Here is a 14804-nt window from a genome sequence, read left to right as displayed (position 1 = left end):
GGAAGGGATAGGACACAAACAAAGCCAGGGAGGTGTGAGGGAGCTGAGAGGTGGTTTGATATGGCTGGAGCTGGGGTACATGGAAGGTTGCGGGGAGGAGGGAGGCAGGTGGGTGATGAAAGAAAGGCTTAAAATGTGACGGAGGTCCTGGCGTAGAGGGCTTCTCATGTCACGTTAGAGTTGGGATTTAGTCTGCATTTTTTCTCTATACATGAGGCTGTTGAGAGCAAAACTTATAAGATCTTGCTTGGTTCTTAATTATATGCTGTTTCCAGACCATGGTCTTAGCCCTGTCTTTTGAAGACTGTGTAGCTTTTGAAAGTTGCCACCAGAAGGACACAAGTGGCCCTGGTCATAAGGGAGGTCATTCAAGCCTCTGATGGTGGGGGAAGGAGGGCATGTGGGCATGGGTGGGGCAGGGTGGGCGAAGCAGCCCCATCTACTCACTGCACAGCTGGCCCTCATCTTCTCCCTGGGCACAGTCCCGGTGGAAGTCGCAGGCCTGCCCGAGATGGAGGACTGTTCCGTTCCAGCAAGTGAAGGAACTCTGCAAGGCCATCTTGGAGCCCGGGGATGTTCCTGGAGAGCACACAGAGACACATGACACTGGTCAGCTTGGGTGGCCCCGTGGGAAGGCTGCAGGGAGAGCATCCCTCCCACGCCGTTCACATCTCAAGGTCTGAGACTACCCCATTTTCATCTGGCTGAAACCAGGGTCAACACCAGGAGGCTAAGAGGAAGTCAAAGCCCTAACCCCCCGGCCCCCTGGCTGTGATGTGAGTAGTAGAGTGGGCCGAGGTTTGAGCCATGTTCCCCAACACTTTGGGGTCCTCCAACCCACGGCTTTAGTGTGCCAGGTGGACAGCTACAGGTGGAGTCTCATCTGCACACAGACAGCTTTCCCCTCAAGGTCAAATTTGGGGTACCAACAGGCATATCTGGTCCAGTATATCGTCCCCATGCTCTTGACCCCAGATTCCACCACTGGAGTGACTAAAACACACAGCACTTCCTGTTTTGCAATGAAAAGAACGCCGTCGTAAGAGCAGGGCTCTGGGCCCTGGATCGGCTCCTCCATGAATGGCTGTGTGATGCTGACCCTGTTCCTTCTCTTTCTGGCCCCCTGTCTCCCCATCTACAAAAGGAGGGGTTTTGATGGTATTTCCAAGGTCTTGTCCGATTCTGAAATTCTTAGATAAGTCATATTATCCAGTGGAGGAAGGGAGAGGGGGCAGTTTATAGCAAACATATTAGCAGATATTTGCTTTTGTACCAAGAATGATGAGTTATGATAATTTATTAACCTGTGACCTCAGAGAGCCAAGCTTCAGCTGGCCTGGCCCAGCCTGCCTACTGAATGGGTCCCTTGCCTGGGGACCGCCTAGCAAGGGCCTGGCTGGTGTTTCTGACTGTGCCTCCTGATACCCAGCCTCGGTTGGTATGGGATGGGGGAGCCTCTAGCCCCTGTGGAGATGAGAGGGCAGGGCCCACCTGGGTTGACCTCCTATCCCCACCCCCCAGGTCTGGCTGCCTTGCTCTCTGTCCTATTACCTAGCTCTATCCCGATGGTAGCTAGTGCCTCAACAGTCCTCCCACCCCCATACTACCTACCTCAATGCTCGGCTGGGTGGTGGAGAGGATGAACCAGGACCCTCACCTGACCAAGCCCCACAGCTTCTCTGGGCCTCACATGAGGGGCGGGCTTCTTTAACCCTGGCTGTGAAATTAGACTCTTCTTTACTAAATTTTATTTTAATAAAACCTTACAGCTGATTGTGATGTGGGACTCTCCAGGTTAGATGATCTTTAAAATTCCATGATTTTCTGGTTCCCAACAGCACTGAAACTAACATCAAGTCCAGCCTCTTTACTTCTAGAATCTCTCTGTATACCTCAGCCCATCTGGTTCTGTAAAGAAGCCAGGCAAGTCTTAATAGTGTCCATTTCCTAAGTGGGGAAATGGAGTCAGAGTGGTTAAGTAACTTGCCTAAGTTCACACAGCTGATAAGTGGGATTTAGACCCAGCTTGTCAGACTGCAAAGCTGGCCTCTCCATCTCATGGAAGGGGATGTTGGAGGTGGCCCTGGGCCCTCTTTCACAGGCTAGTCCAGATAAGGCACAATGTGTCAGCTGATGGCGGATGGCTACCTGGCATTGTCAGACCAGCCTCCAGCCTGGCTGGGTGTTCTCAGTAGTTCCTGGGCATGGGAAACACAGGCCCTTCTTCTTTCAGGGAATCACATCCAAACCCTTTAACCTGTTCTTAAAGGTCCTTTGTGATGTGGGCCCAAATTTCCTTTCCTGTCTCACCTCTCTCTGTCTCTCCCCATGAACGCTGTGCTCTAGATGCATCTGGCATTGGTTCGTTGCAACCTGGCACTAGAACACACGTGTATGCTCCCATCTTCTCCACTAAGCTGCTTGAGTCTCTGTGTGTTCCCAGCCCTAGCCAGTGCCTGGCCCCTGGGAGGGTTCACGAAAACCCTGCACATTAGGTTATGCTTCTGTGGCTGGCTGAATAATGCTGTGTCCCCCCACCCTGCCCCAATACCCATATCCTAATCCCCCAAACCTGTGAATATGTTACTTTATGTGGTGAAAGAGACTACTGGTGAGATCAAGACAAGGATCATAAGGTGGGAGATTATCCTGCTTATCCAGGCGGGCCCAATATAATCACAGGGTTCTGATAGGAGGGTGACAAGAAGGTCAAAGTACGAAGTAGACCTGGTGATAGCAGCAAGAGTTTGGAGTAATGTGAGGAAGACGTCGACGTATTTAGGATAATAAGAAAAATTCTCCTTCACTTTTGCTTGGTGATTTCTAGTTTCCAAAGTATTTTTTCCTATGCCTTGTACATGATCACGAAATACAGTTAGGACCTTATGGCCCTCATTCCCAGCCCGACCGAAGAAAACATGAGCCACATAAAACGCCTGTAAAGCCTTCCTCAACTTGGAAACAAATGTAAGCTGTGTCCTGTTTTATTCACACCTTATGATTAGGCCTTGTTTCTCATCGTGTGTTTTCACGAACACATGCACGTTTCATATACCACTTACTTGTCGTTCCCCAAAGAGCTTTTACTTTTACAGTTTCTTTTACTTTCCTTCACTTGAAAAATATATGCCTATTGTCTAAAGTTCAAAACCAGGGTAAAAATCAACAAAACAATGCCCAGAATCCCACTATCCAGAAGCCGTCATTTTTTTACATCTCAGTAGATTTCTCTTTCGTGTTTTTTGGCCTGTGCTTTAAAGGTGTGTATAGTTGTGTCATATATGTATGTTGCTTAAATTAATTAAAATTATATCACAAGCTTTTCCAAGGGCTTAAAAAGTCCTCATAAGAATACTTTTTAATGGCTATAATACTACGTGATACGTACCATAATTTATTTCAACATCAGTCAATGACTGCAGTGTTAGATTGTTTATAATAACACTTTGAAGAGCATCTTTGAGCATAAACTTTCACCCGCTTTTCAGATTATTTTCATAGGATAGATTCCCAGAAGTGGAATTACTGAATCAAAGGGTATAAACATTTTAAAGGCCCTTGACACATATTGCCAAATTGCTTTCTAGAAATTAATCCAATTTACACTCTCACCAGCTGTGTTCATACATGCATGTTCCTGTTACTACATCCTGGCCAACCCTGAATATTATCATTATTTTTAACTAAAAGTATCCCCCTGCTGTTTTATTTGTATTTCTGTGATTGCGAGGGTGAATATTTTTTTGCACGTGTTATTAGCTTTATTTTACTCTGATTTTTAGGGAATTGCCCACTTCCTTTTGCCAATTTATCTGTTAGGGTATTCATGTTTTCCTATTGAATTGTACGACTTATTAATAAGGATGTGAAACTATTTATTACATGCTTCACATTTTCCCCCAGTATTATACATGTATTTTCTTCTGTTTATAATGGTATCTAGGAGTTTAAAATTTGTATGTAATCTAAACCTATCCATATTTTCCTTGGTGATTTCTTCTTCTTCTTTTGCACCTTAGAGAATTTGTTCCATGTGGGGTTGGTAGGTAACGTGTGGGTCGCCTTTCGTAGTCCTTGGTTTGCTCTCTCATTGCTAAGGTTGCCCTCTCATCAGGGAACGTCTTCCACCAACTCCTCCTCTTTCAGCAAAGGGGATACAGATCTCAGCCCCTCATCTGTGACATTTTCATGGATTCTCCCATTCTCTCCCCATCCATGGACTGTCCTTTCCCCTGGGATACCATAGCACATTACTTCTTCTTGCATTTAACTTGGTAGACGTTCTGCTGATACATTATAACCAGCCGTTTGCATGCCTGTCTTCCTCACCAAACTCTAAGTGACTTGAAGGAAGGGATCAAGTCTTATCTCCATGAATCTATAACAGTACCTTGTATCGAGGTCTCCCCACCCCAATATTTGGGACTTGAACTTATCCACTGAAGCTATCATCATGCCCATTTTATAGTTGAGAATACAAAGGCTCTGAGTGGTTACATGGACTGCTGGAGAGATTGGTGGAAACCCACATTTTCACATCGTGTTCTCTATCCTTTGTACCGTGTCTGTCTATGGGGTCCCCCCTCCCCAGGTGATGAGTGTCCTCAGGAGTGGTGATAATGGGTATGAAAGGGCAGGGAGTCAGTATCTCTGCCCTTTACTCCCAAACCTGGACAAAGAAGGGGTCCAGTCGTGGGAGGGGTGTGCCGCTTCCACTCTCTGGATGCCCCAGTGTTTATCCCCAGGACCTCTCTGTTGCACAGCCACAGCCCAGAGAAGCCAGCCCCTTAGGCCCTGCTTCTACCTGCCCCTCCCTACCTCCTCTCCCCGGCTGGAGACGTACAGCCTCCTCCATACCACGGGGAACTTTATGCTTGTGAGAGATTCAATTAGATGGATGCCTAGTACTCTGATCTCTTCTAGCAGCCCAAACTCAAAACTAATGAAGCACAACAAAAAAACAACTGCTCTGTCTTCTCCAGTTCTTTTTTTTATGGGCCCCATAAATTCCAAGGAGGAAAGTACCCTTGGTGAATGGTTTTAATCAAGGGCCTGAGTTTCTGAAACAGCATCCTTTCTGTGGTTGTGAAATGATTGTTCTGGCTTGTGGAATAGGGTAACCTGAGGCCCTGGATGGTCACAACCGGCTCCAATGCAGCAAGGAAGGGGCGGAGCTTAGACAAGAAGATCCAGCACCCACTTTCTTCCGGCACATCCTGATGCCTTCCAGCCACGAGTGCCTGTGATTCCTGGAAACCACTGAAACACCAAATGCCCTAATCACAGCACGATTAGGGAGAGCTAAGATCAAGCCACTCTGGGGAGAACGCTTGCCTGGGGACCTTTTGTTAGCAAGGGTCTTCTGTATGGAAATTTATTTATTACCTTTGAAAAGGTAGTTCTTCCCAGAATAACAATATAAGTCACTGGGGGTAGTAAACTGTCACCATTCCTTACCTTTGTATAGCATTGTAAGAGCTTCTTTACAATGTGCTTTCCTAATCCTTCTCTCTTTGAACCTCATAAAAAACTGGTAGAATAGTTATTATTATTCCCATTTGATTAATCAGAAGACTGAGGACTCAAGAGATTAAATAACAGATAGAGAAATGCTTTCTAAGCAGTAAGGCGCTACAAAATGCAACCAATTGCTTGCTAGGTGCTTTGCCTGAGGTCTCACAGCTAGTAAACCACAGGGAAGGCCCAGAACCTGGTCAGATGATCCCGGGTGGGGTTCTTCTCCCATCACTTGGATTAGATCGCCTTCTGGAGCAGCACCCTGACGGCCCAGCGAGTCACTTGGGAAGTCGGAAATACTGTTGATGCTCAGGGCCCACCTGGACCAATGAAACCAGTATCTTTGGAGGACGGGCCCTTGGCACTGGTGGTTTTAAAAGCTCTGGGCATGATTTTCATGAGCACAGGGTTGAGAACCACTTCCTTGGAGGGCTGGCGGGTTTGCCCCTGAGCACCTGTGTGTCTTAGGTGGGTCTTTTACCTCTTGGGTTCTCCACTGCCCCCTGGTACAATGAGGGGGGGTGGCCTCAAACCCGACCTCCAAGACCCCTTCCATCTTCGACATCCTGATTCTGCAGTTCTGAGCAATGGTTGTTGGGGGCTCTCTGTTTACAGGGTTGACCTGGTATAGTGTGTGTCGTCTTTATTAATGCTGACCATTTAATAACTTCCTTAGAGCCTGCTGCCAAGTCACTCACCCACCAAGCTTCCCCTGGTTTCCTCATGTTGGCTTTTCCTGTCTCGGTCATCTGTCATTTGCATCCTGGAACATCTCTCCTGAAACAGCATGACACTTGCTTGCCCACTTCTCTCCTCTGGGTGCAGTAGAAATCGGTTCAGATTTGCACCTGAGACACGTGTGGCCTGGGTGAGGTTACATGAACCTCTATTTGACACCATGGGTGACTCATTGGGTTCACTCGCTGGGAGTGATTCCTTCTCCCTAATTGCGCATTCAAAACAGAAACCCACACATACTCCCCTCCTTCAATCATGTCTTGGAGATTTGATGCTACAAAATCTACACAACTCTCTTAACTCAATTTTTTTTTTTAAACAAATGTCAAGTTTTAGGGCACTTAATTAATTTTTAATTATGGTGATTTATGTAGCATTAAAAAAGGCACATTTGTATCAGCTTTCAGGCCATCTCCCATCCGCTTGCTCTTGCCTAACTAATGACACTCATTAAAGGGGGAAAAATTGAGTGCTGCATCAGTGAGAAGGGGGTCTTGCTCTTAATTAAAGAGAAGGGGAGATGACGTGTGGGAGGAGGCTGACTTCCACAGCATGGGGAGGTCAGGAGTGGGGCTGGCTGGAGCCCAGAGGCTGGGCCAGGCTCCCAGCGGAAACTTACTGCTTCGCGGGACGAGGAGAATCCGGTGCTCAAGGGTAAAGAAGCCCAGAGACGTGAAAATGGATGGTGACATGATGAGGACGTAGCCACAGTGCTCACAGGCTAACAGCCGCCGCCTCTGCGCTGACGTTAATGGGGATGTTGGAAGGTCTGAGAACTGTGTAAATTAAGCCTGGCAGAGACCAGTCCTGCCGAGGGCTTTGGCCTCATAAATTGTAGTGTGGACAACCTCATTAAAGAACTGGCATCTTGGGTTCCTACTCAAAATATAACTCGGTGAGGAGAGGGCCCGGCTACAGAGGGCCCAGCGGGCTGGGTGAGGAAGTGCCGTGCTGGAAGTCTGGAGAGCTGGTTCGAGGCCTCGCCTTTTGCCACGAGGCCTCTGGGGCCATGAGCAGGTCACTCCTCTGGGCCTCTGTTGCCTTGTTTGTAGACTCTCCACAGCCAGCCACTCACATTGACCACGGGCTTAGGCTACTGCCTTGATGGTGCGTCTGTAGACCCTCTGCATCTGTCACATGGAGCTTGGAGATCAGGCTGCTTCCGGGGCCCCACTGCAGACCTACAGGGTCAGAACATCTCGGGGGGACTCTGGATCCAGCATGTTCCACAAGCTCCCTGGGTGAAAATTGGGTGCACCACAACCTGAGGACCTCTAGTGTTAGGGAAATGAATGGATCTTCAGTTCCTTCTCCCCTTGGAAGAATCCCAAGCCTTCCAGCACCACCCTCTCTCTCACCGTGACAATTCCTTCCTTGGTCCAGAGCTGTCAGAGCTCCTTTCATGCCTAGATTCCATTTCTGTTATGACTCCAGCAGGTCCAAGCCACCACTTCGTTAGTTTGTGTTGAAGAGACCCCTAAGGTACAGAGAAACTAACACTAGCTTCCAGTCTTCTCTTCTGCTAGCTAGTGGTGTGAACCCTGACACAGCTCACAGGCTTCTCTCTTCTGCAAGTTGGAGAAGCTATCTAATTTACAGGATTTCTGTGAGGATCAAATGACATTGGGTACATAAAACAGTATGTGGGGTTCTTATGAGCTAATTTTAGAGAATGTCCCAAGGAGTTTGGGAGAATTGGCCATGGAAGTTGGGTGGGAAGTGGTCAATGGAGGGGTTGGACAGGCCAAATTTGGGGGACAGAGAGCACCTTTGGGGATCCCTCACATCGCACAGTAGAGGCAACGATCTACAGGGCCAGACCTTTTCAGCAAAGCAGTGGCAGAAACAAACGCAGTGGTAATTTGCAACATAAATAATAGCTATGAAGAGTAATTGCAATGATGAATTTTCAAGATTATTTGTCTCTGGAGTCACCCCTACCACCAGTTAGCTTTCTGAGCCCAGCTCCTTTCGGGTCCGAATCCAAACCTTTGCTGGTTTCCACGGGATTCAGTCCAAATTGAGGCTTAGCACACCTGGAACAGCCCACTTCCCCAGATCACTGTGTTCCTTTGCATCTCCAGCTCAAGACCATGACTTGCGGTGTTTTGAACATGCAGCCACGGCTTTAGCCTTTGTGTAAGCCGATTGGGTGGGCTAGAATCATCTTCTCCATCTGAGCAACTCCTCCTAACTCAGGTGTAACCTTCCCCAGCTGCTTGTTCTTCTCTCTTGAAGGAAGACATGTGCCTCCCTCTGGGGCGCTCTGGCAATCGCTATACACCTGTAACTGTGAACTCGTCTCTCGCATTGGGCAATTATGTCCGCATTGCTAGCTTCTCCCACTAAATTCTAAATTCTTTGAGGCAGGGGGTCTGTCGTACTTATTTTATCTCCTGGAGAGTGCCTGGCACATGGCAAGCGCTAATGAATGTATGTTGAAGTACAAGATAGATCACCAGGTTTAAGCAGAACAGGGTGAGGTAGGATTTCCTTGCATTCTGGAAACTGCTAATTCCTTTAGGTTATACTGTAGCAATTCCACACACACATCCCCCCACAGCCAAATCCCATTCAAGCTTACAATTATTGAACGACTATGTTCAGAGCTTCTACTAAGAGCCTGGGGTTAGAATAGTGAACAGAGGGTGACATGGGTGACCTAGTTTGATAGGTGGGCCATGGGAGCCCTCTCTGGGGAGGAGATATTTGAGCTGATACTGAAGAATAAGAGAAGTCAGCCGTGTGAAAAGGCTGTGGAGGAGTAGGGAGTGCATTGCTGGTGGTGGGAAATGACGCTAATCATCTAGGAACAGAGCAAAGGCCAGTGTGGCTCAAAAAGTCACAAAGGGTTGGGTCATGAAGGGTCACTGGGGAGGAAGGCTGAGGCCTAGTTGGGCAGGATCTTGCAGGCTGTGAGGAGGGGTGTGAATTTTGCTTAAGGGGTTTAGGCAAGAGACTGAAAATAATGTCATTGATTTTTTTTTTTTTTTTTTTTTTTTGCAGTACGCAGGCCTCTCACCGTTGTGGCCTCTCCCGTTGCAGAGCACAGGCTCTGGACGCACAGGCTTAGCGGCCATGGCTCACGGGCCCAGCCGCTCCGTGGCATGTGGGATCTTCGCTGACCGGGGCACGAACCCGTGTCCCCTGCATCGGCAGGCGGACTCTCAACCACTGCGCCACCAGGGAAGCCCTGTCACTGATTTTTAAAGAGGTCATTCTGAGCGATTTAGGGAGAATGGATTAGAGAGGGCAATAGAAGTGGGAAAACAAGCTCATAGACCATTGTAAGTGACCAAGCAGGTGATGGAGGCAACTTGCCTGAGCCTGCTGGTGGTGGAGCTGGTAAGAAGTGAGTGATGTGAGCTTCGTGTTGGAGGTGACCCTGACAGGACAGGCTGATGGCCTGGAGGTGAGGCTGAGGGAGAGGGGACATCAAGGATGGTGCTAGGGTGAAAGCATGGTTGCCAGCTGATGTGACAGAGCTGGTTTCAAAATCCCAGTTCCTCAGGGTTGGTCTTCATATAAACTTATGAAGAACCACAAGGATTCCTGCAGGCCATCAGTAGGAAAGCAGTATGTGTTTCATTTCTGCGGTTGAGCTCTCCTAAAAAATTAAAAATTTTCTCTCTGTAGCCTCAACACCCCTTGATTTTGTTGCATGGTCCTTTTCCCAAGGTTTCTCTATGTGACATTCATCTTCATTGCTTTGCTGAAAAGACAAAGCAATAATTTTATTTTTAATGTTATAAATGACCTCGGTGCACATTTACCATTAATCTCCCTAAAAAGCGATGACATTTAACCATTCTGCACCACAGCTCCCCATACACTATGTCATTTTCTCCTCTTGTTTGTTCAGTAAACAATGAACAATTCCAGTTGCACCTTGGAGAATTAATACTAATCACAAACAAATTACATCTACAACTGAGACCACTGGAGGGACTATGCAGATTACACAGTGGAGAAGGCTGTTTGGGATGGAGAGCGAGGGGGAGTAGAGATCATTCAGACTGGAGGAGTAGAGACAGGAATGCTGATTAGGGGGAGTGGTCCCATGAGGCACCTCCACAGAAGGGAGTCGGGGAGATTCGACTTCTTGAAGACAGATGGGAGGTCATCTTGCCTCCATTCCATCCATGGAAGCCATGGTGGAAAGAACGGCTGCTTGATGAAGAGACAAGATAGCCATTGGGTGCTGATACAGATATCAGTCACGATGAGAATAACTACTACCCTCACCATTCGCGGAGTGCTTATCATCTTCTAGGGACTGTATTAAAGGCTTTCTACGCATCACTTTATTTACACCTACAGCAACTCTATGAAGTAGTTATTATCTCCAATTTACTGAGAAGGAAACTGGGACCCAAGGTCATAGAGACAGATTTTATGTCTACCTGACTCTGAAGCCCATGATCTTAATCAATATGCTAGACCTACCAGGTGGAAAAGGCCATGTTAGTAGCCCCAGAAATAAACAAGAGGGAGGCTGGCGGACTGCAAGCAAGTGGAGTGACAGAGAGAAGATGAGCTGGAGACAGAGGCCCCATAGTCTTGGGAATGTGGAGGGGTGGAGGGTGAGGCTGGCTCAGGTTCTGGACTGGCTTCTGGCCCCTCAAGTGCTGGTCAAATGTTTTTAGGGGAGCGATGTACCAGGTAGGTGCTAAGACACGGTCCAGGCATGGGGGAATAAGATAGGACTTGAACATCAGAATTCATAGTTTATCCCCTGGACTGGACAAAAATCTCATCTTTATCAGAGGCTTTTGGGGTCAAAGGAGATAGCTATGGAAAAGTACTCTGTAAACCAGTGAGTGTAGCAAATGATTAAGATTTTATTTTTATTATTAACCACCTGACATTCCCATAGGATCTCACCGAAGCCACAACAGGCTCACTCCTCACCTCCTTTGTCTTTACTGAAATGTTACCTTCTCAGTGAGGCTTTCCCTGGTGACCTGACCTAAAGTCTCTCCCCTGACTCCACCCTAGACATTTCCTGTCTCCCTTCCCTGCTGTATTATTTCTCCTTGCTACTTACAGTTGGGCAAATATACAATGTCCTTATTCGTTTTGTTGGTAGTCTTTCTCCTCCACTAGCATTAAGAGGATGGATGGAGAGCTTAGTCTGTGTTTTCACTGCTGAATTCCCAGTTCCTAGAACAGTGCCTGGCATATAGTGGGCTCTCAATAAAAGTTTGTTAAAAGAATAGGTTATAGGGCTTCCCTGGTGGCACAGTGGTTGAGAGTCTGCCTGCCGATGCAGGGAACATGGGTTCGTGCACCAGTCCGGGAAGATCCCACATGCCGAGGAGCGGCTGGGACCGTGAGCCATGGCCGCTGAGCCTGCGCGTCCGGAGCCTGTGCTCCGCAACAGGAGAGGCCACAACAGTGAGAGGCCTGCGTACCGCAAAAAAAAAAGAATAGGTTATATACACTCTTCAGTAAATAACTTTGGGCAGTGGTTTCAGAAGCAGGACTTATGTTTTACTCACAATTTAGAACTTGTATTTTTGAGAAAAGGCATTTCACTGAGGAGGACTTCACGTAGTCCCAACCCCCATGGCTCCACGTGTACATAGCTGGGATTCGTCTATATAAAAACCAAGTCATGTAAGAGGCTCACTGCAGTGATTGTGGCCTGCTCTGTCTAAAGACCTCACTCAGTGCTGCCAACCCAGTTCAGGACGATGCACACTCACACGTACAGTGAAGCACTAACTGGGGAAGGTGGGCTGTTGAGGAAGCTGCAGCAGGCATGGGCTGCTGGGACCTTGCCACACGGGGTGGGAGGAAAGATGTGACGGCCGATTCACAGTAGGTAGCGAGAGGCTGAGACACTGTCAGAAAGTACTTTCCATTCCAGGCTCAAAACTAAGAGGGAGGCTGGGACCAGGCCCCAAGCTATGAATGTTCAGTGTCCCAGTCAGAGTCAAGATGAAGCAAAGTTTTCCTTGGAGGAAATGTGAAGAGCTTCTGTGTTATTCATTTAGATAGGCAAAGAAATCTGGAAAGGGGGTAGAGTCTCCTATGAAAAGATCAAGGTCACTTGCTTTGTCTAGGAGTCAAGAATCTCTCTACACTTTTTGGTTTTTAGTTCTCTTCTAAGACTCTCATGTTGGGGTCTGACCTTCTCAGAACCACAAAATTGGGAGAAATCTAATGAAGAAGGAAAGCTGGATGACAGGCAGGGAAGAAGGTTAAAATAATAATAATAAGAAGAAATAATATTCAATGGGTACCTACTATGTACCAGCCATTTTTTGTGTGTATTACCTTTCTCTTGATTCTTTGAATGGACATAACTGAAATACATAAGAAGATGCATGATTTAGAATGGTTACCATAAAAATGTGGAAAATAGCAAGTGTTGGCAGGATGTGGAGAAGAAATTGGAGCCCTGTACACTGTTGGTAGGAATGTAAAATGTGCAGCCAATGTGAAAAACCATATGGTGGTTCCTCAAAAAGTTAAAAATATAATTACCATGTGATTCAGGTATTCACTTCTGGGTATATATCCAAAATAACTGAAAGCAAGGTTTAGAAGAGATATTTGTATATTCATGTTCATAGCAGCATTATTCACAATAGCCAAAAGATGAAAGCAACCCAAATGTCCATCAACAGATGAATGGATAAATAAAATGTGGTATATACAGGCAATAGAATATTATTCAACCTGAAAAAGGAAGGCAATTCTGACGCATGCTACAACATGGATGAACCCTAAGGACATTATGCTCAGTGACACAAGCCAGCCACAAAAAGATACTGTGTGGTGCCACTTACATGAGGTACCTAGAGTAGCCAAATTCATAGAAATTCAACTTCCACAAATAGTGGAGAGCTGGTTTCCAGGGAACGGGGAGAGGGGAGAATGGGGAATTGTTGTTTCATGGGTACAGAGTTTCAGTTTTGCGAGATGAAAAAGTTCTGGTAATTGGTTGCATAACATGAATATTTTTAACACTACTGAACTGTACACTTAAAAAGGGTTTCATGTTATATGTATTTTACCACAATTTAAAAAAACCCAAGAAGATGATTATGCTGGCTTTCTTAAGTATGATTATCAGCCTATTGATTTATGCTGGCCTTGAAAATAAGCCCTAATTAAGACGGCAGGGCAAGAAGACATCAATACGGCCTAATGAGAAAAGCCCGTTGCAGTGGCTCTCCGAGAAGTTCAGGTTCTTCTTCTTTCCTCTTCTTTTAAATCCCCCTTCTGTTTGGCTTCCAGTGGAATATGCTGGTGTGTGAGGCACTGGATGCAGCAAGAACACACTGGCCTGGGGGTGAGGAGGCCTCAGATCTGCCCAGACACTGCCACGCACCAGCCGAGTGATGTTGGACCAGGCCTGCACCCTCTTGGCCTCGGTCTGCTTGTCTGTGAAGTGATGGGGTTGGACCAGATGAGCTGTAAGGGGCTCCCTCCCCACTGCCGTGGGTCAAAGACTCAGCCAACCACAGGGAATAGTGGAGAAGAGTTCCATTTGTAGGAGGAGGGTGCCAGGTGGGCTGGGGCGAGTAGTGGTGATAAATGTGAAAGACAATTTGGAAAGCCTATGGGGAGGCTCCCAGCTCAGCTAGAGTCCTCTCAGCCTCTACTCTTGCTATTAAATAAATGTAGGGCACATCACGCTGAGGGCTGCTTCAGGCCCAGCAGACCCCAGGCACACAGGGCTCCATTTCCACTTCTATTAGTATTTCCTGAACACCCAGGGGGTTTCCTGCCTGGTGCTCTATGCTTGAGAGTAAAGTGCTACTGAACAGAGTTTACAATTTCTTTTAGAGAAAATAGGTGAGAAAAGAGGCAAGATTTGATGGAACAGATATTTGAGGACACCTACAGGACTGTTCATGCCCACAGGCCTTAGGCAGACCTACAAAGTCTCAGGGGCACAGACACATGTCCTCTCTCAGTTCAGGGAGGGTCCAGAGAGGAGAGTGGTTCTGCTAGGGAACTTCTGGGAGTATGAGGACGACCCATTTTAGATGGACCTGAAGGAAAGTTTTTTAATTGTGTTGCTGTCCCAAATCTCCACTGGTCTTTGTAATCTGCCAAACTGTGCAGAGGCTAAGCAAAGAGGATTGGTTTTGGAGGCAGATGGACCAAATCTGAATTCTGACTTCACCACTTGGTCTTGTACAAAGTATTCAATTGCCTTGAGCTTCAACATCCATCTTGCAGGGTTGTTTTAAGGTTTAGATATGTTACAGATGAACCTCAGTGCCCGGTACATAATAGGTGTTCAATAAATGGTAGATGATGAAGAAGACATAGTCTACCCTCTTGAGGCCATCCTGTATGTTGGGGCAAATATGTGGACAAATAGTTTTCATGATGGTAATCATCATCTGGTAAGTGTTAAAATAGGTAACAGAGGTGTACTGTGACAGTTTTAAAACTGATCTATACATTCTTTAATAATCCTCTCGAGAGGGTTATTGGGAGGTGGAGATCTCTGTCTCCTTCTCTTGAATCCAGGACTGCTTGGACTAATTGCATATGGTAGAAGCCACCATGTGACTTTTGAGACT

At 46.9% G+C, this 14804-nt stretch overlaps 1 protein-coding gene across 1 annotated transcript in view; it reads right to left on the bottom strand.

Annotated features, from left to right (window-relative positions):
- Positions 1-14804, bottom strand: part of ALK (ALK receptor tyrosine kinase) — a 713856-nt gene that overhangs the window by 127275 nt on the left and 571777 nt on the right. The window contains exon 7 of the mRNA XM_060168966.1: positions 448-579. Within this exon, the coding sequence (XP_060024949.1) occupies positions 448-579 (132 nt within the window). The remainder of the gene's footprint in view (positions 1-447; positions 580-14804) is intronic.

This window comes from Lagenorhynchus albirostris, chromosome 13, assembly GCF_949774975.1.
Source record: "Lagenorhynchus albirostris chromosome 13, mLagAlb1.1, whole genome shotgun sequence".
NCBI lineage: Eukaryota > Metazoa > Chordata > Mammalia > Artiodactyla > Delphinidae > Lagenorhynchus > Lagenorhynchus albirostris.
This window is presented reverse-complemented; position numbering and strand designations above follow the sequence as displayed.